General features: G+C 47.6%; 2 protein-coding genes across 8 annotated transcripts in view; one reads left to right on the top strand and one right to left on the bottom strand.

The window, feature by feature from the left end:
- Positions 1 to 12,360, top strand: part of SYNJ1 (synaptojanin 1) — a 111,545-nt gene extending 99,185 nt beyond the window's left edge. For all 7 annotated transcript variants that reach the window (XM_068136352.2, XM_068136358.2, XM_068136356.2 and 4 more), the window contains one exon: positions 10,039 to 12,360. In XM_068136352.2, coding sequence (XP_067992453.2) covers positions 10,039 to 10,476 — 438 coding nt within the window. In that variant the 3' untranslated portion in view covers positions 10,477 to 12,360. The remainder of the gene's footprint in view (positions 1 to 10,038) is intronic.
- The window catches only part of LOC137440006 (glial fibrillary acidic protein), a 35,615-nt gene continuing 16,848 nt past the window's right edge, over positions 8,216 to 26,982 (bottom strand). Inside the window, exons 6-16 of the mRNA XM_078768466.1 lie at positions 15,441 to 15,567; positions 14,918 to 15,067; positions 14,673 to 14,792; positions 14,455 to 14,550; positions 13,697 to 13,831; positions 13,496 to 13,606; positions 13,263 to 13,373; positions 13,034 to 13,158; positions 12,421 to 12,579; positions 12,288 to 12,327; positions 8,216 to 8,677 (exon numbers count right to left, since the gene is read on the bottom strand). Of these exons, the coding sequence (XP_078624592.1) occupies positions 12,306 to 12,327; positions 12,421 to 12,579; positions 13,034 to 13,158; positions 13,263 to 13,373; positions 13,496 to 13,606; positions 13,697 to 13,831; positions 14,455 to 14,550; positions 14,673 to 14,792; positions 14,918 to 15,067; positions 15,441 to 15,567 (1,156 nt within the window). The 3' untranslated portion in view covers positions 8,216 to 8,677; positions 12,288 to 12,305. The remainder of the gene's footprint in view (positions 8,678 to 12,287; positions 12,328 to 12,420; positions 12,580 to 13,033; positions 13,159 to 13,262; positions 13,374 to 13,495; positions 13,607 to 13,696; positions 13,832 to 14,454; positions 14,551 to 14,672; positions 14,793 to 14,917; positions 15,068 to 15,440; positions 15,568 to 26,982) is intronic.

Here is a 26,982-nt window from a genome sequence, read left to right as displayed (position 1 = left end):
TATATATATATATATATACACAAATAATTAAGTTAAGCACCCCTACACAAAGAATTAAGTTAAGCACCCCCTAATATATATTCTTTGTGTATATGTATACATTGGCATATATTCTAAGGTATGTGAGATCAAATAATGATTGGTATGACATTAGCAATTATCCATTGATGAAATGCAGATGAGTGCACGCATCTGTGACGCCCATCGCTCGTGCAGCACGTGTTATCATCCACGTGGTCGTGATTTTCTGTAAATGCACTATCATCACGGGTTATTGCAAGTCACGCCTGCTCGTGTGGGGGTTACATGGTCATTTTCTCGTAATGGTGGCTCGTAGACGGTTGTCGGACGGAGAAAGATGGCGGATAATAGGCATGATCGAGTCCGGAATGTCCAGAAAAGCTGTAGCTCGAACGTTTGGTTACCACCATTCGGTGATCAGTCGGTTGGTGCAGAAACACCAGGAAACGGATGCGGTGAAGGACCGCCCAAGGTCTGGAAGACCTCGCGTGACAACAGTCCGCCAAGATAGAGCGCTTTTGAGACTGGTGCGACGATATCCCTTCGCCTCGAGCCATTTCCTGAAGGACAACTGGCTGCCCAACAGAAGGCTATGTCACCGTACCGTGAGGAACCGCCTGAAATCGGCCGGTTTAAGGTCAAGACGAGTGATCAAGCGTCCAAGGCTACTCGAACGACATCAGAGGGAGCGTTTGGCATGGTGCCTAGCGCGACGTGGATGGAACATCCGGTCTTGGAGGCGAGTTCATTGGTCGGATGAAAGCCGGTTCTTGCTGTACGTGACAGATGGGCGTGTTCGGGTGTGGCGCCACAAAAACACCGCGTATGCACCTAAAAACATTCAACCAACGGTACCCTTTGGTGGTGGCTCGATTATGGTCTGGGGATGCTTCTCCCATGACTGTAAATTGGACCTGATAACTGTGCGAGGTAACCTCAACGGAGAGCGATATGCCGAGGAAATCCTGAATACCACCGTAATCCCGCACTTCGATGACCACACCCTCGCCAGCAGACCCATCTTCATGGATGACAACGCCAGGCCTCACCGTGCGAGACGCGTCCGAGCCTTGCTGGAGCAAGGTGCTGTGACAACCATCCCCTGGCCTGCGTACAGTCCTGACCTGAACCCCCTCGAGCACGTTTGGGACATGTTGGGACGACAAATTGCGAAGATGGTCCCTCCAATAGCCAATCTGGATGAATTGGAACGTGCATTACATCGGGAATGGAACAACCTGCCACAGCAACGCATACGACGGCTTACAGGGTCTATGAGACGTAGGGTTGAGTCAGTGATCCGATCACGTGGGTCCTACACACGTTATTGACGCAAAGATCGCTCGAGGTCTTCTCAGAACAATGACTGTACGTTAGAAAACATACACGTCATCCACACTGTCCGTGATGGACCTATAGCTCCATACTTAAATTGAGGTGAAAATATGCCTAAAATTCCCAAAAAATTTCACCTTAAATTATTCAGAATAAAATATTGAAAACGGCATGATTGTTATGTTTTTATGTGACCATAATATCACTTCTCCAGAAAATATAGCAATATCATGGGTATATTACACTGTTTTGACGACAACAAACTTGTAATGTGCGAGGTTGTAAAAAAACGGGGGGGGGGGTGCTTAACTTAATTCTTTGTGTATATATATATATATATATATATATATATATAAATATATACACACATATACACACACACACATGCACTACATGACTAAAAGTATGTGGACACCCAAACATCTCATTCCAAAATTATGGGCATTAATATGGAATTGGTGCCCCCCCCCCCCTTGCTGCTATAACAGCCTCCACTCTTCTGGGAAGGCTTTCCACTGGATGTTGGAACATTGCTGTGGGGATTTGCTTCCATTCAGCCATGAGCATTAATGAGGTCGGGCACTGATGTTGGGCGATTAGGCCTGGCTTGCAGTCGGCATTCCAATTCATCCCAAAGGTGTTTGATTGGGTTGTGGTCAGGGCTCTGTGCAGTCCAGTCAGGTTCTTCCACACCGAGCTCGACAAACCATTTCTGTATGGACCTCGCTTTGTACACGGGGGCATTGTTTGCTGAAACAGGAAAGGGCCTTCCACAAACTGTTGCCACAAAGTTGGAAGCACACAGTCGTCTAGAATGTCATTGTATGCTGTCGCATTAAGATTTCCCTTCACTTGAACTAAGGGGCCTAGGCCGAACCATGAAAAACAGCCCCAGACCATTGTTCCTCTTCCACCAAACTTTACAGATGGCACTACGCATTCGGGTAGGTGGTGTTCTCCTGACATCCGCCAAACCCAGATTAGTCCGTCGGACTGCCAGATGGTGAAGAGTGATCCATCACTCCAGAGAACGCATTTCCATTGCTCCAGAGTCCAATGGTGGTGAGCTTTACACCACTCCAGCCGACGCATGGCATTGCGCATGGTGATATTAGGCTTGTGTGTGGCTGCTCGGCCATGGAAAGCCATTTCATGAAGCTTCCAACGAACAGTTGTTGTGCTGACGTTGCTTCCAGAGGCAGTTTGGAACTCGGTAGTGTGTTGCAACATAGGACAGATTATTTTTACGATTAGTAATCGATTACGATTACTCATATAGACACTGAGAGTGCACACATTAAATAATTCCCCTCCCTTACCACAACAACTTTGGAAGACAAGCAGGCAGCGGCTGCGCAATACGCCACCATGGGCGATGAACATTGAATAAGACAAGCTATAACCACGCCCAGGGAACGTGTGATTGGTTGGTGCGGAAGGCGTGAACCTTCAGCCAATCGGCACGGAAGGCGCCAAACCACGACTTCGAAGGAGGTTGTTCATTGGAGGGAGGGGCGTCGATGGCGGGAGAAGGTTCGAGAGACCAGGAAGACACGAGGCTCTGGTTGGGGCAGAGAAAGAATTGACGTCACATGCCAGGTGGCAAATGGACTCGCTCGACGACATTTTCTCTCTCTCTCCGATCGACCCTTCGTACTGGTGCTACTCTGCGCTGGACCTTTGGCTGGTTTCTTCCCTGGTTTTCCTTCGCGCTCGCTTCCCTGGGGTGTTCTTGGTGCTCGGTGCTTTCGGAGCTTGAAGCGGTGCTCAGTGCTTGGTGCTCTTGGTGCTTGGAGCGAGGCTCCGAGCGAACGGGACCTCGTGTGCGACCGACGAGGAGCTTGGAGTGGGGCGTGCTGCTGAGCGGGTTGCTCGGAGCCTGGCGGAGCGAGCAAGGTGGACTGAGGGGGCCGCGTTGGACGACGGACGCACCACTGCAGACAGATAAGCACGCACCACATCTCACAGAACACCACACGACGATTTCTTTATTTCATTCATTCCTTTGTCCTGTTAAGTCTGGTGCAGGGACGTCCCGATTTAGGACATTTATTTATCATCGCGTTTCCCTGTCCCGATCTTTATTTCGAATAAACCCTTGTATTATTTTCCATTTCTTTCAAAACCCGTTCTCGTTTGAGTTAATCACTTTCCAGGTTGAAGACGCTGGCGCGTGCGAGCCGGGAGGTAAGCGCTTCCGCCTCTTCCTCTTCCCTCCTTCCTCCTGCGTAGCATAGTCAAATCTGTATTTGATCGTCGCCTCAAGTAAAGCCGTTCGGTCCTCCGCGGTCCTATGGTGTTAACCGAAGGGATCGCGCGACAATATATATATACACAAAGAATTAAGTTAAGCACCCCTACACAACGAATTAAGGTAAGCACCCCCTAATATATATTCTTTGTGTATATGTATACATTGGCATATATTCTAAGGTATGTGAGATCAAATAATGATTGGTATGACATTAGCAATTATCCATTGATGAAATTGAGTGATCAAAGTGAAAAAAAGTGATTGGTTGAGTCAGTGATCCGATCACGTGGGTCCTACACACGTTATTGACGCAAAGATCGCTAGAGGTCTTCTCAGAACAATGACTGTACGTTAGAACACATAAACGTCATCCACACTGTCCGTGATGGACCTATAGCTCCATACTTAAATTGAGGTGAAAATATGCCTAAAATTCCCAAAAAATTTCACCTTAAATTATTCAGAATAAAATATTGAAAACGGCATGATTGTTATGTTTTTATGTGACCATAATATCACTTCTCCAGAAAATATAGCAATATCATGGGTATATTACACTGTTTTGACGACAACAAACTTGTAATGTGCGAGGTTGTAAAAAAACGGGGGGGGTGCTTAACTTAATTCTTTGTGTATATATATATATATACGTACGTATGTATGTATGTATGTATGTATGTATGTATATAAAATATTGTTGCGGTTTTCCGAAGCCCATTCCCTTACAAAGGGGAGATTAAGCCCCTTTTTCTCCTTGGGTCTTCGAACCGCGAGACTGAGTCGCCACTTCCGGGCAGACGTGGAAAAGGGTCTTGGGACAATTTCGCACGTACCTTGAGTACCCACGCCGCCGCGGAAGCGGGGATCGAGTCTCGCACGAACCATGCGTGATTGCGTACGCCCGAGCGGATGGCGTACCATGTGACCCGTGCTGTTACCTTTCTTATAGAACCCGATCAGAGCGATCTAATTCGTACCATGCTAAGCCAATGATGGAAGAGACGAAACTGTCGAATCAAAGTAATAACACGATTTAATTATTATTTACACAATGTACAATGATTCGGCAGAAGAAGAGACACAGGGCAGTCTTAATCAGTCATACTTATTTCCCAGACAATGGGCCCACTTACACACACAGGGAGATGAAGGAAGAATGTTCACGCACCTGCTTTGGTCGCTCCAGGAACAGCTCACCCGGCGTGGCCCTCTGGCGGTCACGGCACGTATCCCGGCGAAGGCAGGCAGGCAGGCGGGAAAATCCTCGCGGCGCGTATATCGGCAAAGGCAGGTAGAAGGAAATATGCGCGTCTGGCCCGGCGCGGGTCTCTCTTTACGGCCGCGATTAATACTGTGCGGGGAGCAGGGCAAAGTTCGTATACGTGGAGTTATTCAGTTTCTCCAATATGACTCGACACAACGCAATCTCACGTGCGTATCCTCACAACTCCGATTCGTAACTCTTCTCATGGGCTGCGCAACTCGTCCACTCCTCGGGGATCTGACTCCAGCTCAACTGAGAACTCAACTCATAACTCGTCACTCCACTCTCATAACTCAACGGAGGACCCCGACTCGTAACTCAGCGCTCCGAACCGACTCAACTCCTCGGGGATCTCACGTATTCTGCCCCGACTCAACTCAGCGCATCCCCTCTCATAACTGAAATGGCTTGCCCTGCACGCATCTCATAACTCGTCTCCGCGCATCTCCCCTCATAACTGAGGTGGGGGGGGGGGGGCTCTGGGCACAGGGTTATATGGCCCCGCCCTAGCCCGGATCGAATGTTCCAAACCCCGCCTTTTGCCGCAGTGGTAAGTCACTCCCCTCGAGCCCTGATTGGCGGCTCGCGCTTACCGTGGCTCCTCCTCAGCCTTCCTTCAGCCTTGGTCGACTTGTTCAGGCCTGCCTCGTGCCATTTCGCGCCAAAACCAAAAGCATGGAGGCATCGCAAGGGCACCTAATTCCCATTATCCTACTCAACGCAAAACTAAGCACAGGAAAGGTCTACACTTACATTTACTAAGAAATAACTGAGCTTTAAACGAGGCTACATGTTGTTGTGTAACTAAACTAGGAGGGGAAATTAACCTTTATTATAAAAACACAAAACCGCAACTATATATATGTATATGTCATTGTTAATGTCATTTGTTTATAAGCTTCCCCCCCCCCCCCCCCCCCCCCACCATTATCTTTTAGGTATTTGTGTATGATTTATTTGGATTGGGAGAAACAGTATCGATCTTTTCAAGGATACTTTCAAAATCAGCGTATGTCACAAAAGGTTGTTTTATCGACTTATTTACATCTTTGAATGGTATGTTTGAACCTGCTTTTGGCATATTAATTTCAGTTGATTTATGATTACTCCAGTGTTTTGAATGATGTTTTAATCTTTCTTTAGTATAAAATAAGTTGAGACCGCTTGCAGGGATATGTTTTATTAGTCATATTGACAACTTCAGAAGTAGTTGATCTTGATAAATTTTTGATGTAAGCATAATGTGAATTTTCTTAAATCAATTGATTTCAATTATCCAAGCCTTACAGATGCGAATGATTTGGTGAGATTAAATAATGTATTTTGATATATACATTTAAATGAAACAGCTACATATTCTAAAGATGTGGTCATGTTGAATACATCTCCAGGTCATACACGATTCTCAGTTCCAATTGAAATGAAATTTTATAAAGGACGTTTCGGTTTTCTGACAATAGAACATTGGGGATATTATATGTCTGATTTAGGGTATAATTGATTGTTTTCAATAAACCTACAAGATCACCAATAATTTATTAAATCTCGTAAGGAAGAATATTATCCACTTTGTGAGCTTCATGAGATATGTGGAACCACTGTTAAATATCAACAAATAAAATAATTTAATAAGGCTAAAATAACAGTTTCTCCATAGTTTATTGAATGAAAACACAAAGAACAGGATTTTACATAGTAATATTTTACAAGATAGAAATGTATATGTTGGAAACTAAAAGGTTTTTCACACTCGGTAGGACTTTTTCTTAGAAATAAATACAATGATGCCAATTTATTGTCTCGAATGTAAAAAGAAAACTGATACTAAAAATATGTCGTATGAAAAGTAAAACTAATAGGGTTATCCAAAAGGGGATATGTTTGGTGTGTGACACTAAAAAAATTAAATTCATCTCCAAACAAAAACGTGGGGAAGATGTACAACAGTTTTTGTCAGGAAGCAGATTTACAACAACTGGAATTCTGGGAGAATTACACCTTCCAGGATATTCTTTCTATGATCCAGGAACAAACTTTGATAATATATTTTGATTAAGATGGAAATCCTAAACCCTGGTCCAAACCTAAAAATAGGGTTGGTGATATGTGTATGGAGCAAGATATTGATTATGGGATTAGCATGAGGTTGGATGAAAAACACAAAGCAGATCGAAAATGTTGTATAATTTGTCTGATACGAAATCCAACGTTGAGAGAAAAAGTTGATAGGTTTATCGTGAAGAACCACCTTTAGAGGCCATTTTTCCCTGCAGAGCAGGGGTTGGCCTTTTTCGGGCACCATGGTCCCCTTTTTGAAGCAATGTTTTATGGCCGGATGCCCTTCCTGCCACCAACCCTGTTAGTCGACTCTTGCGACACACATGGAATTACCAGTGAACTGGTGCTCAATTTGCCGACCTCGGAAGGATGACAGGCCGAGTCAACCCCCTTGGTGTTAATTCAGCGATCGACCGGGATTCGAACCCAGGACCCTAGGATCCCGAGCCGGCACCCTAACCACCAAGCCAACACCAGGCTCAGGTTTATCGTGAAGATAAATGCTAAATTGAGACTATGGCTTGGTTAGCCAAAAAACGATTAAGCTCCAATGATAAGTTGGCACTTCACACTCCTCTACTTGTACACAGCTGTGGACACTTGAGGGACAAGTTCAGGGTGTATAGCAGGGGGCATCTGCTGAGGTATTAGTTATGATACCTTAAACCCATCCCTAACCCTCACATTGAAACACAAAATCTATCAGTTCAAGGAACATTTAAACACCAACCCATCCCTAACCCTCACATTCAAATCCCATCCTGAACCCATCCCAATAATTACATTTTTAAAGTTTTTGTTTTTCCTTTCAATTAAAGCCTGGTGTTGGCTTAGCGGTTGGGGTGCCGGCTTGGGATCCTAGGATCCTGGGTTTGAATCTCGGTCGATCGCTGAATTAATGCCAGGGGGGTTGACTCAGTTTGTCATCCTTCCGAGGTCGGCAAATTGAGTACCAGTTCACTGGTAATTCCCTGTGTGTCGCAAGAGGCGACTAACAGGGTTGGTGACAGGAAGGGCATCCGGCTGTAAAACATTGCTTCAAAAAGGGGACCAAGGTGCCCAAAAAAGGCCAACCCCCCCCCCCCCCCCCCCCCCCCGCTCTGCAGGGAAAAATGGCCTCTAAAGGTGGTTCTTTTTCCTTTCAATTCTGCAGTTCATCTTTTTAACAGTTGAATAATAAAACGAGGAAAATAATCTGTGAGCTATGAAAATAAATTCACCTCACGTCCAGATACTGAACCCTAACCCAAACCCTCACATTTAAAAATCCCAACCATTCGTAACCCTCACATCCAGAAACGCAACCCCAAACCCCCAGTTTTTTTTTTTTTGTGGTTTCCATGATAAGTCTCACAAAGTATAACTGTGGACCATCAAGGAAAACTCCCTTTTTCCAATTTTTGGGGGTTTCTGTGATAAGTCTCACATAATATAACTGTGCACGGTCAGGGAAGACCCTTTTTCCAATCTTCAGAAATTTGTGGGTCGCCAAGGTAAAACTCATATTCTAGCTCAAGGTAGAACTTGGAAAGTGGATCTTCAAGATAAGTCGTACATTGAGAACCATAAAGGTCAAACTCTTCAGAAATTTGTGGGCCTCCAAGGTAAAACTCATTCTGTAAGTCTCCCAAGTATATCTCCTCATCCAGATCTTGGTCGTTCACAAGGTCTTCAACCAAATCAATGAACTCTCTTCTCATTTTATGAAGAAGCTTGTTTTCAATTTGTATTTCTGATACACTTTCCTGTGAGAGAAAATAACGTATTATTTAATTGATTTATTCATTGAATACAAGATTATTATATGTAGAAATCAAACTGTAATTATTAAAAGAAAATCTTACCTCCATAGATAAGAGGTTTGGGTTCAGTTCATCAATTTGAAGGTTTACATCCACACAGGTAGTAAGTCTCCAAGGACCTCCAAAATCATTCCCCTCGAGTTTAGCACAATAGTCCATTCTCAATAAGGGTAAAAATTAGTTTAAGCTCAGCCTATGTTCCCTTGCCTTGTCTCAGGATATAAGTGGGTGGGGGCTTGTGAAAAGTGGGCGTGGCTTCGAACCATGGGCGTGACTTGCGAACAGTGGGGGTGGCTTGTGAAAAATTGATGTGTGGATCAGGAGGATCCCAGAGCAGAATGTTGAAGGGGGGTTTGTCATTTCATCTCTACTGAACAAAGATATTTACATCAAGAACCAAGTTCCAACATATTTGTTAATATTCTTGATGGTGATGAGTGTCATAAGAAAATCAAGCTATTCCCTAAAATAGAAGATGAACAGATATTCATCGTTTCTCTTTGACTTTAATGTAAAGATGTTAGAATATGGTGGGTGTATATGAGTGGTGTGAATAATGTGAAAGATCATCTTTGATCATCAGCAATAACCAACCATCATCACCCTCACCAGTATTAGGGGAAGAATGTTGATTTTGAGATAAAAGCTCGACATGGAGCGAACGTGAATGAGCGACAACGAGCGTCAGCAAGTGTCTGTTGAGTGGTTGTCTCGAAATCAACATTCTTCCCCTAATGAGGTGTTTGTATGTGTGTGTGTGTGTGTTGTTGTTGCTTTCTATCTCCAGATGTGGATAGGTTTCTAGAGATGGAACAGTAGACCTAGCAGATCTCAAAGTATCCACCTCGGTAGTGTTATTGTGTTAGTTATATCCACGGCCGCCACTAACTAATTGTATTAACAGGAAATGGAACAAATCCGACTCTTCTCATCCATGGATATTTCTTGTATTCCTATTTTTTCTGCGAGTCCGATTTGCATTCAAGAATAGAATAATTATGGTTAACCATCTTGAAATTGCCACTCGTCCAAATGTTGAAAATGACATTTAAAAGACTATTTGAATTACAGATTTCAAGCTAGCAACGCCAGGTTAAAACTGCCCTTTGAGCTGTACCGAGGCACTGAAAATGCATACAGTGCATCTGCAAAAGGCCTTATTTAGCATTCTTGTCATTTTGAAAGCCACGTATTATCTGTGTGCAGTTTGAGTTTGGTAAGAAGGCAGTGTGCATGCAGTTGGAAGAGTTGTTGAATTGTAACCTCTACTGATCCCACTGACTCTGCTTCCTGCCCTTCCACAGCGAGCCAGCAGTGTTGACCTGCTCTGTGAACACCCTGTGGCATCCTCCCTCAAACGCTCCACTGCCCACACAGCGACCGATCCAAGCTCCGCTTCCCTTTGGGGCTCGGACCAATCTTTGCATTTGATGTTCCCAAGGCCTCCCGTGCGACATCCTCCTCCCATCCCACCTCGTGCTCATGAACTTGATAGCTTCTCCAACTCCTTCAGTGTCGGACCAGTTTTGAGGCAACCCCCTCTCCCTCCACAGATCCCAACCCACCCACCTCCTCCACCTCAAAGCACAGAGTCCTCGATTTTCCACTCGAGTGATGATGTGTTGTCGACTGCTGCAGTGCCGCTCGATTTGGATATTGCTCTTGCACCCGTTTACCAAACACCCAAGCCAGCACCACGAAAAAGCTTTCAGCAAAACGGTTGGATGTCTTTTGACCCTTGATTTCTTTTGTTAAAAAAGGTCCATCGATTTTACCATTTGCGAAGATATTTTGTGTGAATAGCAAGCGATGCAGTGGCACTTTATTGGTGGTCATCATGCCGTGAATGTCTATGATGACAAATGCTAAATACTGACCAGCAGGGTACGCATGTCCACCCACTTTCTCAAATTGGCATCGCTTGTTGCAAGCTGGGAAACTATCCAATCATTGATCTGTGATGATTTGGCCTGGATGAGAGTTTACCTGCTGGGTTTTCAAAGATAAATGTGATTCCGGTTTTCTTATTTTTCAATAATGGACGATAGATCAGTAAGAGAGCGCTTTCAACTTGAACGCTCATTTATAGGAACATCTCACAAGGTGACCTTGATCCACCTGCCAATAGGGTGCAGCTTAGAAGGCCCTTGATTGCCTCCTTCCTCGGTGAAATTGTGTTTGAAGGTCGTCCAGATGGTTCGGGCTACCTGCAGACCATGCATGTAACTGTTTGTGATGTGTAGTTGAGATTATTTTGTAATTCCACACTTGAGATTAACCACTTTGTCGAATTTTTTTTGCACACGTTGTCATGAAAATGCACAATATTTGAAGTGGACATGACAACTCGTCAGAAAGAATGTCTGAGTTTGTTGAGAGGAGTCCATCAACTGGGAGGGAGGGAGGTGGGGTAGGTGAGGGTGTTTGGTGGACTATTATTGACCATTTCCTTTTGCTTTGAAAATCCGATACTTTGGATTCCTCATGGGGCTTCCGGCGCCCAACTGCTAGAGGTTGTCTGATATTCTTGAGTCTTTTTGTGTCCGCAGCCAGAAATTTATGATATAAACCTGAGCCAATGGAACGTGAAGATGTTCTCGTAATTGAGTTCCTTGTATAACCTGTGTTGATATGCTAATTATTTGTGAATGTAAGAATCGTGTTAAACTCGAGTGCTTTGTGAATTTTGTTTGTTTTGGCTCAAGCCAGAAAGGGGTATTTCATTTCTTTAACTTTTGCACAAATTATTCTCAACACTTAGAGGGTGTTTAATCGGCGATGCGGCGCATTTGCATTGGCCCCTGGACGAGCTTGAACCAGTCTGCTAAGAGGGTCCAGAGGTGTCCATTGCATTACTATGTGAAAAGACGACACCATTGCACTAGCTGTGGGCTGGGGTCAGGGGAGATGACAAAAAATATGAACATCATTTGGGAAATGAGAGTTGCTGCTCGTGGCCTGTACAATTTTTGTTTGCTGATGTTTGTGGTGATCATTGGCGTCAGTAATGTCGATGTTCAACACTGGATATTGTACCACCTAATGTGTTTTTGTTGCTGCTGTTTTGCCATCCGATATTCCTTGGGAACCGAACACTGTACTTTTGTTGTAACAAAACAGCCATACTTTGTGAATGTCGCATGGCACCGTACACGTGATTTGCATTGCTTCTGTTTATTCTCTACATATCCAACTTGTATTCAGAACGGACAAGCAAACTTTAGGATTTCTCGAAAAATGAAATTATTTCTCCACTGATCCATGGTGCAAGAATGTGATTGGTGTTTGGATGGAGGGAGGGGTTAGTGGGATGGGATGTTGATTTGTTGTGTGATTGGAGGGAGTGTGGGGGGAGGAGAGATGTCCATTTGTGTCTGTGCTGAGGTGTTCAAACATCCACATTCCTGTTATAATTATTTTTTGTATTTTTTTTTAACGGAAAGTTTTTTGTTTTTTTTTGGGAGTCGTTTCAGTTTCAGCAATTTCAGGCAGTATTAATACACCAGGTAAAGCAGGCAAGCTCGCACATCGGTTATACTGAGATTCCATCCACCTTGTCTTTCTGCCTTGTTCAGATGTTGCTTCTTGAGGATCTGTGGAAGTAAAGTGACAGTCCCGTAATCACACTCTGTCACATTGTGCGTTTCCTTTATGGATCCTATGCCTTTTAGCACGTTAGCACTCACCGTATGTGCAAGGTTTTGCATTCCTTGGTCTCCATCATGCGATTCTGTACAAGGCCTTCGCTTAAAGCACTGTGCATTCCTGCTCCATGTACCAGACCTCCAAATCCCGTTGTCATCAACGTAGTCGACAACCTGCTTTCTTCTCCCTCAAGTAACTTCCTGTAGTTGGCGATGGAATTGTAATGCATTAGTAATTCCACAAAGAATTTGTCGAATTGAAGTTTAATTATCCAACCTTTGTGTTGTGTTTTCTTCTAGTTTTGGGTGTGTTGATGTAACCTGTGATTGGACATTTTCATGAAGGTCGAAATACACGTCCTCGACTTTAACCGAGTAACTTTACGAGATATAGTGCGTGAATGCAGTCTTTCATGACGACCAGTGCCCGTTACCAGTCTTTAATGACAGCCAGTGCCCGTTACCAGTCTTTACCAGTCTTTCATGACAACCAGTGCCCATTACGGAGGCATTCAAGGACACCGTGTGGCTTTAAGTTGGCACAGAAAACTGATCATGGCATTCATTGTACCCAACCCGTGAGTGCTTGGAACAACAACTTTTAACATGGAACCAGTTGTGGTTATGATAGTGTGTGGTGGTGGTGGAGACATACCTGTACGTGGCAATTTCGATGTCCAATGCCATTTTGACATTGAGCAGGTCCTGGTACTCCTGCAGGTGTTGTGCAGATTCACTGCGCATGCTTGCGAGCTCTGCGCTTAGCTCGTCCACTTTACCCTGCAGAAAAAGTGGCATGGCACAGTCTTCTCATTTAACAAATCGATGTCCAGAAGATCTGAATTTTGGAAGAAGAACTGTGAATATCTTGTGTGCTGGGCCACCTGTTTGTGAGCTTTCTCTTCTCTATGTCGGTCTTCCGCTGCCGTGATCTGAGCCATCAACGCAAGGTTCCTGGACTTCAGTGCATCCAGCTCGCGTTCCAGTGCTTGTACCTGTGGAGGAAAAACAAATAAAAGTACCCACGACATATGTGTGGAGCATTGGTAGTTCAAGCATAGTTCTTTGGTGCACTGCTATTTGTGGACCACAGTCTGAGCAATATGGAGCACCATACCAGCAGTTTGCTGTCTGAAACTTCCTTCTTGAGGCAGTGGAAGTCCTCGACTCTCTGGGAAGCTGTGGGTGCAACGTCTGAAAACTTTGCTTTGTACCAGTTGTCCAGTTCCTGAAAGATGAAAGGATTAAAAATAATTCTTTTTTGAGGCCCACCTTTAACTATAAAGACCAATCTTGGAATTTTTAACAATGAACGTACCTTGAGATTTTTGGCAGCTATGTCCTCATACTGAGCACGGATGTCTCTTAAGGCAGCCGTGAGGTCTGGCAAGGCATACTCCATCTCCACCTTCGCTGTAGCACCATGAATTTGTGCCAACAGTTCGTTGATCTCCTGCAGAAGGAAGAATGGTGATTGAAGAAAAAGAAGCACAATCATTACTGGTGAGAACTTCTTTTTATTTATTTGTTCTTCTTTTGGAATTGGCCTTTGCCATTGTCGTTAACGGGCCGACAGGATGGCCCAGATTTACGCATACCCGTTTATATAACACATTTAGCATGGGTTTGAATCCCGCCCCAGCTATACACTCTTGGTTACACGGTCGGTGTGAGTCGTCCATGTGTGCGGTTCCTCCGATGGACGTTAAACTGCTGGACGGATGGACGTCCGCTGGCATTAATTGGTGGATGTTACCAACACCTCAGGGTCCTCGAGGTTAATGAATGTCCTTCCGAGAGACGGTGCGTGCATTAATACATCGCCATACCTGTAAAACACCAGGAAGCCTATTTATCGCTGGACACAGATTCAAACCCAGGCCGGACGGCTGAGGTGAGTACACATACCTCCAGCTTCTGCGAGCCCGATGAAGAAGATCAAATGTCAAAATATTTTGGACTTTTAATGTTAACAAACCCCTCGTTTGCTGTGGACAGTTCAGAAACACGTACAACGATGAAGTTCAGTAACTGTAGCGAAGCGTGTCATGTGATGAAGATGGAGATATTGTATACCTTGCTCTGTACAGATTTGAGGAACTCGAGCTTCCTTTCTAGGAGCTCTATCTGCAACTCCAGGTCGAGGCGACGTGATGTCACTTTGTCAACATCCTGAGAAGACGTGCACATGACAAGAAAAATTTCATGTAGATGTTTTTAACTTTGTCGTGTACATTGATCCTTCGCTCTCCGTAACAGTTGTCCTTTTCTAGAGGTGGAAAGGCAGTCCCTACCGGACGGAAGGCCTCAAGCTCGTCTTGTGCGGCACGACGTGCTCCAGTAGCTTCCTCGTAACGTTTCTTCACTGCTGCCAGCTCGGCCTCCAGGGCTGCTTGTTCTGCCACGGCCATGTCCTGCACAAGCGAGGGGAGTGTAAGTAAGACCTCTGTTTCCTTTTGGCAGCAGCGTTGCAATGTCGACCTTTTGGCCAATTGGGAACCGGTTTGGATGATTACTTGGGGTTTTTTGTCCCACTTACCCGCTGTTGACGACTGCATTGTGCCAGGGCTTGCAGTCCCCGTAACTCTGCCACGAAAAGGGCTCGGAGACCGGAGGGTTGTCCACTCGAGCGCCGTAGAGTTTGAATCTCAACCTCCAGCAGACGGTTTTCTTGCTCCAGATCTCTTACCTGCACCATCACAAAATATCGATGACAAAAGCTGAGTGGGTTATTTGGTGGTATGCAGGCTCTGGCTGTTGGCTGCATCATTTCCTGTGGATGCGGCGGTGCCGCTAATGCCATGCCCCCCCCCCCCCACCCCCCCTCCCATACCAGCTGGCTGGTGCTCATTTTGTCGACCTCGGAAGGATGACAAACCGAGTCTACCCACCGGCACGACAGGGTCTTGAACTCGAGACCCTCGGATCTTAAGTTACACCAGCCACCTTAACCGTTAAGGCAACACCTGAGCTGACTGCTAAGTGGGTGAAGTGCAAGTGCAGGTGGCATCAGTGGGTAATGCTGACAGTCGGTAAAAGGCTCCATGATCCATCTCCCTGACCTTCTCGATGTAGGAGGCGAAGCGGTCGTTGAGAAGGACGAGCTGCTCGCGGTCGGTGCAGCGAGATGTGCGGTACTCCGCATTCAAGGCACTTGCTGCTGCGAGGTCCAGGGGTGGCACCATCCCCCTTAGGAAGTCCCATGAAATTAGAAAAAGAAAACAAAAGCCGTGGAGGATGAACAAACGGTCAATATTATCGCTTCCAGAAAATACACCTGTATTATGGACTATGGTCATCTTATAATATGCACGACAAATAGGTATTTCTTTTGTTTGAAGTCTTATGATTATCATTATGTTGGTATGATTGTACATGCTTTCCTGTCTTGGACTTGGAGTTATCAGTACAGAACTGCATAATCTAGTTCCATGAGTTCGGTCCCGTAATGGTCTTCAAGGTCGCGGGCAGCGTTATTACACTTTCTCGAAAGCGCAATACAAGCGTATTCAACAATCGCGTGCAATTAGTTGGTTTACTCGTACGTACAACTTGTTCGAGCACGCCGTAACTTACGCCATTACGCATGACGCGGCGCGCACTCCGTACAGGGAGGCGGAGCGTTGGACGTCCCAGCCCCCTCCGGCCACCGCGCTCGATGAGCGAAACCGCGCCGGGGATGCGCTGAGAGCGCGGAACCCCGCGGGAGACGTACTCCGACCCCGGAGCCCGATGGAGCCGCCTGCGTGACACGAGCCCGAGACGAAGCCTTCGGCGTCGAACACTCGCCGGTAAGAAGAGATGCGGTCCACACTCATGTCTGCCAGATGATCCGCTGTGTACGAGTGAGTGTACGAACGTGTCTCGGCTTTGCCGCGCGTTTAAATAGCGACTCCGAGGGAGGAGAAGGAGAACGTTGTCACGGATCCGCGAGGTCGTGCACACTCGGCCGTTAATTAGTTTTCCGCTTACTGCACGGAATCTCACGATGACGAAGAGTTCCAAAGGAGTAAAAGTTATTAAACTCGTGCAATGACAGCTTCGTGCGAAGTTAATGTTAACGGGGAGGAATAAATAACGCTGTCCGGTCGCTTTCGCTCAGAAACGTCATTCCATTCGGCTACCATCCATTTATTACGTCCGCAAATCGCAGGCAAATCGAATCGAATCGCAAATCAAAAAGGCAAATCGGCGTAGGCAGGTAAAGCAGGTAAGGTGCAGTTCTGCTTGGAGCCATTTTTACGGAACGCAGGTGGGGGGTGGGGCTTCCCTATTCGATCTATCGAACTTCCCTATACGTCCGTGTTTGTCTAATACTACATATCCCAGTCCTGTTTGCTTATCTAAAGTTGAAACTGGTATGAGGGTCGTGTATGTATCACCAGACGAGTATCTGGGTAGTTTGAACCACCCAGAAAGGTGTGTTCTCACATGATGCCCCCGAGAAGCTAACCCCAAAAGAGGATGATGTGCCATGTTCCTTTTAACGCTGATATGACCGATACTGTCCTATCGGGGAGTTGTGGTGTGCAGCATTGGCTTTTGTTGGCTGGTACCTGTAAAAGAAGCCTCGTGTTGGCTGGTACCTGGAAAAGAAGCCTCGTGTTGGCTGGTACCTGGAAAAGAAGCCTCGTGTTGGCTGGTACCTGGAAAAGAAGCCTCGTGTTGGCTGGTACCTGGAAAAGAAGCCGCGTGTGGCTGGTACCTGGAAAAGAAGCCTCGTGTTGGCTGGTACCTGGAAAAGAAGCCTCGTGTTGGCTGGTACCTGGAAAAGAAGCCGCGTGTTGGCTGGTACCTGGAAAAGAAGCCGCGTGTTGGCTGGTACCTGGAAAAGAAGCCCCGTGTTGGCTGGTACCTGGAAAAGAAGCCTCGTGTTAGCTGGTACCTGGAAAAGAAACCTCGTGTTGGCTGGTACCTGGAAAAGAAACCTCGTGTTGGCTGGTACCTGGAAATCAAGCCTCGTGTTGGCTGGTACCTGGAAAACAAGCCTCGTGTTGGCTGGTACCTGGAAAAGAAACCTCGTGTTGGCTGGTACCTGGAAAAGAAACCTCGTGTTGGCTGGTACCTGGAAAAGAAACCTCGTGTTGGCTGGTACCTGGAAAAGAAGCCTCGTGTTGGCTGGTACCTGGAAAAGAAGCCTCGTGTTGGCTGGTACCTGGAAAAGAAGCCTCGTGTTGGCTGGTACCTGGAAAAGAAGCCGCGTGTTGGCTGGTACCTGGAAAAGAAGCCTCGTGTTGGCTGGTACCTGGAAAAGAAGCCTCGTGTTAGCTGGTACCTGGAAAAGAAGCCTCGTGTTGGCTGGTACCTGGAAAAGAAGCCTCGTGTTGGCTGGTACCTGGAAAAGAAGCCTCGTGTTGGCTGGTACCTGGAAAAGAAGCCTCGTGTTGGCTGGTACCTGGAAAAGAAGCCTCGTGTTGGCTGGTACCTGGAAAAGAAGCCTCGTGTTGGCTGGTACCTGGAAAAGAAGCCTCGTGTTGGCTGGTACCTGGAAAAGAAGCCTCGTGTTGGCTGGTACCTGGAAAAGAAGCCTCGTGTTGGCTGGTACCTGGAAAAGAAGCCTCGTGTTGGCTGGTACCTGGAAAAGAAGCCGCGTGTTGGCTGGTACCTGGAAAAGAAGCCTCGTGTTGGCTGGTACCTGGAAAAGAAGCCTCGTGTTAGCTGGTACCTGGAAAAGAAGCCTCGTGTTGGCTGGTACCTGGAAAAGAAACCTCGTGTTGGCTGGTACCTGGAAAAGAAACCTCGTGTTGGCTGGTACCTGTAAAAGAAGCCTCGTGTTGGCTGGTACCTGGAAAAGAAACCTCGTGTTGGCTGGTACCTGGAAAACAAGCCTCGTGTTGGCTGGTACCTGGAAAAGAAGCCGCGTGTTGGCTGGTACCTGGAAAAGAAGCCTCGTGTTGGCTGGTACCTGGAAAAGAAGCCTCGTGTTAGCTGGTACCTGGAAAAGAAGCCTCGTGTTGGCTGGTACCTGGAAAAGAAACCTCGTGTTGGCTGGTACCTGGAAAAGAAACCTCGTGTTGGCTGGTACCTGTAAAAGAAGCCTCGTGTTGGCTGGTACCTGGAAAACAAGCCTCGTGTTGGCTGGTACCTGGAAAAGAAACCTCGTGTTGGCTGGTACCTGGAAAAGAAACCTCGTGTTGGCTGGTACCTGGAAAAGAAACCTCGTGTTGGCTGGTACCTGGAAAAGAAACCTCGTGTTGGCTGGTACCTGTAAAAGAAGCCTCGTGTTGGCTGGTACATGGAAAAGAAACCTCGTGTTGGCTGGTACCTGGAAAAGAAGCCTCGTGTTGGCTGGTACCTGGAAAAGAAGCCGCGTGTTGGCTGGTACCTGTAAAAGAAGCCTCGTGTTGGCTGGTACCTGGAAAAGAAGCCTCGTGTTGGCTGGTACATGGAAAAGAAACCTCGTGTTGGCTGGTACATGGAAAAGAAACCTCGTGTTGGCTGGTACCTGGAAAAGAAGCCGCGTGTTGGCTGAATGGTTAAGGTGAGTGGTTTAAGATCTTCATCTCCTGAGTGTAAGCCAGGTGACTGGTTACAGAGAGGCACTGCATCAGCGGAACAGCGGCACCCCCAGAAAATGATGCAACCAGCAGCCACAGGCTACTGCACACAAACCACCAACACCACCTGGAAAAGCACTTAACTTTCCTACCTAAATAACTTCGAGAAACACCAGAAACCGAGTTCTACCAAGTACAGTAAATAAATAACTAGATGGTATTCATAGAATACTTACCCTGCGCAGTCAACATGTTGCGAGCCAACTCTTCTGTTTTTGAACATTTTTTTTTGATCCAATATGGCTGCCAGACCACGTGAGCGATGACATCATAAATTTATATTCTCTAATATAATTGTTGTATAATCACACTCAATACATTTCAAACTGATCAGACCAAGCGTTGTCCCTGTCGAATTGACGTCATATTTATGGCACCAATGACGTCATCGTTAACAACACCTATTCCCCATATGGAGTTCTTTACAATAAGCCATGTTTAAATTTTTTCCATGTAGCGGTTTTGGAGATATAGAGGTGGAACGTTTTTCGATTTTTCCAAGATGACGCCTGCACCACGTGACCTATGACGTCATAATTATTATAATGTATAATTATAATTATGGATAATAGCCGGCGAAGCTGGTGTTGTCAATGAACATTATGTTGAAAAGCCAGATTTTGCTGGATCCTTTGAGAATTTCGAAGCTTTGACGCACCAAATCGCTCCATAGAGGTCGCCATCTTGCGGATGCGGAAGTATGCATGAACAATAATTGCGAAAAAGTTCAATAGAGGCTTTGGCTTCGGCGGCTCATTGCGGCTTTGCAGTAGGGTCATATTAAAATTATACAGGCAGAGGTGCTTCTATGGTAAAATTTCGTGTCAATCGGACCAACGGTTGCCGAGAAAATGAATTTTTAAAATGCAGACACGTACGGCACACACATGTACGGCACACAGCACACGTACACAACTGAATGCTTAACCATGCTTTTTGCTTCCGAGCGCAGGGTAATGAAACGAAATTAATTAAAAAGCTGATTGTCATTATTGGACAACACAGAAAGCTGCAGGAATAACCTGTCATTATGCTGACAGGTAAAGGATTGGCCGGATGGCCAAGATTAGAGGTTTGCACCTTTACTTCAAATCTGTACTTTAGATTCGAATCTTGGCCCAGGTACAAACTCTCATGCCAGTGGCTCACAAGCAGGGTGATTCATCGACGTGCGTGCCATCCCTCAGATGGATGTTAAACTGGCCGTCCCTTCTGCCACCATTCCTTGTCGGACAGGCTGACAGGTTGGCCTAAAGGTACACACACTCACCTCTAAGCTGCCGAGCCTGGGTTTGAATCCCGACTCGTCTATAAACTATCATCCTGGTGTTTCACAGCCATGGTGGTTCATCAATGTGCGTGCCGTCCCTCAGAGCGATGGCCACCAGCCGGCATTAGATGGTGGATGTTAAAAGATCCCATGGTGTTCTTCGCTCAGATTAGGCGAGCCATCGCCGGCACCCTGAACAAATCCCAAATTCCCGCCCTAACCAGCAGAGGCCATCGCATCAGCGGCACAGCCACATCCTCAGCCAATCATGTTGCCCCCGCAGCATTGTGCCGCGTACAAACGAAGACGGAGAAATTGGCGGACGCGAAGAGTAAGCAAACTATCACTGACACCATGAACAAACTAGGACAGCAGTCTGTGGAGGGCATAACTCCGCCACGCGGCATACCTCGGCCAGGCAGCATACCTCCGCCAGGCGGCATACCTCTGCCAGGCGGCATACGCCCGCCAGGCGGCATACCTCCGCCACGCGGAATACCTCCGCCACGCGGCATACCTCCGCCACGCGGCATATCTCCGCCAGGCGGCATACCCCCGCCAGGTGGCATACCTCCGCCACGCGGCATACCTCCGCCACGCGGCATACCTCCGCCACGCGGAATACCTCCGCCACGCGGCATACCTCCGCCAGGCGGCATACCTCCGCCACGCGGCATACCTCCGCCACGCGGCATACCTCCGCCAGGCGGCATACCTCCGCCACGTGGCATACCTCCGCCAGGCGGCATACCTCCGCCAGGCGGCATACCTCCACCAGGCGGCATACCTCCGCCACGCGGCATACCTCCGCCAGGCGGCATACCTCCGCCACGTGGCATACCTCCGCCAGGCGGCATACCTCCGCCAGGCGGCATACCTCCACCAGGCGGCATACCTCCGCCAGGCGGCATTCCTCCGCCAGGCGGCATACCTCCGCCACGCGGCATTCCTCCGCCAGGCGGCATACCTCCGCCACGTGGCATACCTCCGCCAGGCGGCATACCTCCGCCAGGCGGCATTCCTCCGCCAGGCGGCATACCTCCGCCACGCGGCATTCCTCCGCCAGGCGGCATACCTCCGCCACGCGGCATACCTCCGCCACGCGGAATACCTCCGCCACGCGGAATACCTCCGCCACGCGGCATACCTCCGCCACGCGGCATACCTCCGCCACGCGGCATACCTCCGCCAGGCGGCATACCCCCGCCAGGTGGCATACCTCCGCCACGCGGCATACCTCCGCCACGCGGCATACCTCCGCCACGCGGAATACCTCCGCCACGCGGAATACCTCCGCCACGCGGCATACCTCCGCCAGGCGGCATACCTCCGCCACGCGGCATACCTCCGCCAGGCGGCATACCTCCGCCACGCGGCATACCTCCGCCAGGCGGCATACCTCCGCCAGGCCCAACAGTTTACATTTTGGATCCCCATGATTTTGGGTCTGCATCTGGACCTGAACAAAAATCAAATTGGCTTCTTGTTGTTGTTGTCACTTACCCAAATCATCCACCAAATTCTCATAATCCGTGCATCGCGTTTTGAAATACCGTGTTGAATATCGTTCATGGGACTCGCTCAATGTTGAAGAATGGCGATAAAAAAAATTGTAGTATTCGGATCCGGATCTTAACCAAAATCGAATCAATTCGTCCCTGTCACGTACCCGTTGTGTACCAAACCTTCCCACCAAATTTCGTCCAAATCCATCCATTACGTTTTGAGATATCCTACAAACACAGGGATGGAAACAACATTCGTCCACCTTCGGTGGCATAGGTAAAAGGACGAAGAAGAAGATGCTCTTAAAAACCGATTGAGAATGTTTCCAGAAAGGATATCAACATTCACATGTGGAACAACTCGCAACTTTTAGAAGTTTATTTTGGAGCACGAATTCTCAATACATTACGAAGTCGACATGTCCACCTGTTCTACTGTCCTTCAACACCAAAGTACAGCTTAAAAATGTGTCCACATCCACGCTCTTCCAGGTATCGGTAAAGCTGACCCAGGTCCATGCGTGTCCCTCGGACTTGAAACGCCTTCTCCTCCAGTGGTGGGAAACGTCGTAGCGGTTCAAACTCTCTGTCGGAGTTGTGCCCAGCAATGTGGTTCACCTGCACTGGGATGTCCTCACGGTGTTTTATTGCAATGTGATGCCAGGACAGCCGTCGCAGCCTGGGCGGTACAGTCCAGGGGGGCTTGGGTCAAAGACAGACCGATGCATCAACTTTGAAAATATTATACATGTTCATGTCCTCATCATCAACAACAATCCTATTGGCGTCCGTCGTATTGCCATGACAACATAATTGGGAGCAAACAGGTGGATAATAAATACAACGTTATTTCAACATATTCATTGGGACCATTAGTTGGAATGAAGTTAAAAATGAAAACATGCAGGGAAAGAATAACAAAAAAGAACATTTGTCCAATGGATTCAATTGGTTGTAAAACGGAAACTGAAATGGAAACTTTTGTAAGACGACATGTACAGGATGGTACAACAAGGAACTTGGGCGCAGGAGGACGCCATTCGACCCTTCGTTTCAACCCCCGTCCTTTACAAGCTCCACTGGCTCCCCATCTCCCAGAGAATCCAGTACAAAATCCTCCTCTTGACCTACAAAGCCCTCCATAACCTGGCCCCATCCTACCTGGCTGACCTCCTCTCCAGACACACTCCCACCGCAACCTCCGCTCTGCTGGTACCAACCTCCTGACCCCCCCCCCATCCGGACCAAATTCAGATCCTGGGGGGACAGGGCCTTCTCCATCGCTGCTCCCACCCTCTGGAACTCGCTACCTCACACCATCAGAGACTCCTCCTCACTCACCACATTCAAAACATCACTCAAGACCCACCTGTTCAACACTGCATTCAACATTCAACCCACAGCATCTAACCCCTGACTATCTCCTCTCCTTCTCCCTCCTTTGTGCTTTGAATATTTCCCTATTGATTCTTCTTTTTTGCAATTGTTTTTATGTTTTGCTATGCATTATGTTTTGCTATGCATTATGTTTTGCACTCTGTCAAAGCGTCTTTGGGCTTCCTGAAAAGCGCTATATAAAATAAATGCATTATTATTACTAGGGCATGCCCGTACAAAAGTATATCCCCCCCCTCTATTTACATGAAATGGTTTGGTCCATTCGCAAAGCCAAAGCGAACGGCTTGCGAGTACGGTGACAATCCCCCCCCTCTATTTACATGAAATGGTTTGGTCCAAAGCGAACGGCTTGCGAGTACGGTGACAATCCCCCCCCTCTATTTACATGAAATGGTTTGGTCCAAAGCGAACGGCTTGCGAGTACGGTGACAATCCCCCCCCTCTATTTACATGAAATGGTTTGGTCCAAAGCGAACGGCTTGCGGAGTTTGGTAAAGAAATCGCCATAGCTCGGTAACTACTTGTCCGATTAATATGAAACCTTGAAAAGGCACATCCTCGGGTCCCCAGCAATATACCTGGCAAGTTTCAAGTATATCGGACCGGTAGTTGTCGAGAAACAGCGGTCGCATACACATACACACACACAGACACACACACACACACACACACACACACACACACACACACAGAGATTACTGGAATTATAGATAGATTATTATTCGTTCCTGTGCTTCACCAATCGCAGGATCGTCAATCATCCACACGTAGGCTACGTACCATCCACACACAGGCTACCTACCATCCACACATAGGCTACCTACCATCCACATAGAGGCTACTGACCATCCACATAGAGGCTACCTACCATCCACACACAGGCTACCTACCATCCACACATAGGCTACCTACCATCCACATAGAGGCTACCTACCATCCACACACAGGCTACTGACCATCCACATAGAGGCTACCTACCATCCACACACAGGCTACTGACCATCCACATAGAGGCTACCTACCATCCACACACAGGCTACTGACCATCCACAGAGGCTACCTACCATCCACACGTAGGCTACCTACCATCCACACACAGGCTACCTACCATCCACACACAGGCTACCTACCATCCACACACAGGCTACCTACCATCCACACACAGGCTACCTACCATCCACACACAGGCTACCTACCATCCACACACAGGCTACCTACCATCCACACACAGGCTACCTACCATCCACACACAGGCTACCTACCATACACACATAGGCTACCTACCATCCACACATAGGCTACCTACCATCCACACATAGGCTACCTACCATCCACACACAGGCTACTGACCATCCACATAGAGGCTACCTACCATCCACACACAGGCTACCTACCATCCACACACAGGCTACCTACCATCCACACACAGGCTACCTACCATCCACACACAGGCTACCTACCATCCACACACAGGCTACCTACCATCCACACACAGGCTACCTACCATACACACATAGGCTACCTACCATCCACACATAGGCTACCTACCATCCACACATAGGCTACCTACCATCCACACATAGGCTACCTACCATCCACACACAGGCTACTGACCATCCACATAGAGGCTACCTACCATCCACACACAGGCTACCTACCATCCACACACAGGCTACCTACCATCCACACACAGGCTACCTACCATCCACACACAGGCTACCTACCATCCACATAGAGCCTACCTACCATCCACACACAGGCTACCTACCATACACACATAGGCTACCTACCATCCACACATAGGCTACCTACCATCCACACATAGGCTACCTACCATCCACACACAGGCTACTGACCATCCACATTGAGGCTACCTACCATCCACACACAGGCTACCTACCATCCACACACAGGCTACCTACCATCCACATAGAGCCTACCTACCATCCATACACAGACTACCTACCATCCACACACAGACTACCTACCATCCACACGTAGTCTACCTACCATCCACACGTAGTCTACCTACCATCCACACGTAGGCTACCTTCCATCCACACGTAGGCTACCTTCCATCCACATACAGGCTACCTACCATCCACACACAGGCTACCTACCATCCACATACAGGCTACCTACCATCCACACACAGGCTACCTACCATCCACACACAGGCTACCTACCATCCACACACAGGCTACCTACCATCCACATACAGGCTACCTACCATCCACATACAGGCTACCTACCATCCACACACAGGCTACCTACCATCCACACACAGGCTACCTTCCATCCACACACAGGCTACCTACCATCCACACACAGGCTACCTACCATCCACACACAGGCTACCTACCATCCACATACAGGCTACCTACCATCCACACACAGGCTACCTACCATCCACACACAGGCTACCTACCATCCACACACAGGCTACCTACCATCCACATACAGGCTACCTACCATCCACACACAGGCTACCTTCCATCCACACACAGGCTACTGACCATCCACACACAGGCTACCTACCATCCACACACAGGCTACCTACCATCCACACAGGCTACCTACCATCCACACACAGGCTACCTACCATCCACACACAGGCTACCTACCATCCACACACAGGCTACCTACCATCCACATAGAGCCTACCTACCATCCATACACAGACTACCTACCATCCACACACAGACTACCTACCATCCACACGTAGTCTACCTACCATCCACACGTAGGCTACCTACCATCCACACACAGGCTACCTTCCATCCACATACAGGCTACCTACCATCCACACACAGGCTACCTACCATCCACATACAGGCTACCTACCATCCACATACAGGCTACCTACCATCCACATACAGGCTACCTACCATCCACACACAGGCTACCTACCATCCACACACAGGCTACCTACCATCCACATACAGGCTACCTACCATCCACATACAGGCTACCGACCATCCACATACAGGCTACCTACCATCCACATACAGGCTACCTACCATCCACATACAGGCTACCTACCATCCACATACAGGCTACCTACCATCCACACACAGGCTACCTACCATCCACATAGAGCCTACCTACCATCCATACACAGACTACCTACCATCCACACACAGACTACCTACCATCCACACGTAGTCTACCTACCATCCACACGTAGGCTACCTACCATCCACACACAGGCTACCTTCCATCCACATACAGGCTACCTACCATCCACACACAGGCTACCTACCATCCACATACAGGCTACCTACCATCCACATACAGGCTACCTACCATCCACACACAGGCTACCTACCATCCACACACAGGCTACCTACCATCCACATACAGGCTACCTACCATCCACATACAGGCTACCTACCATCCACATACAGGCTACCTACCATCCACATACAGGCTACCTACCATCCACATACAGGCTACCTACCATCCACATACAGGCTACCTACCATCCACACGTAGTCTACCTACCATCCACACACAGGCTACCTTCCATCCACACACAGGCTACCTTCCATCCACATACAGGCTACCTACCATCCACACACAGGCTACCTACCATCCACATACAGGCTACCTACCATCCACATACAGGCTACCTACCATCCACACACAGGCTACCTACCATCCACATAGAGGTGCATGCAACTGTAGTTCTTTCAAGTGATTCTTCACGGTTGAGTGATCGGGCCAAAAATGATATACAGCACGATATTTCAAAACTTTTTTGTGGACAGATTGCCTGGAAAAAAGCCTGGCAGAGGTATGTGCTCCGAGTGCTGTTCTCGGTATTTTTTTTTCATGTAATTATCATAAATGTATCCAAAGGTATTATAGTAAT

This window comes from Myxine glutinosa, chromosome 14 (genome assembly GCF_964187855.1).
Source record: "Myxine glutinosa chromosome 14, kmMyxGlut1.1, whole genome shotgun sequence".
Taxonomy (NCBI): Eukaryota; Metazoa; Chordata; class Myxini; order Myxiniformes; family Myxinidae; genus Myxine; species Myxine glutinosa.
This window is presented reverse-complemented; position numbering and strand designations above follow the sequence as displayed.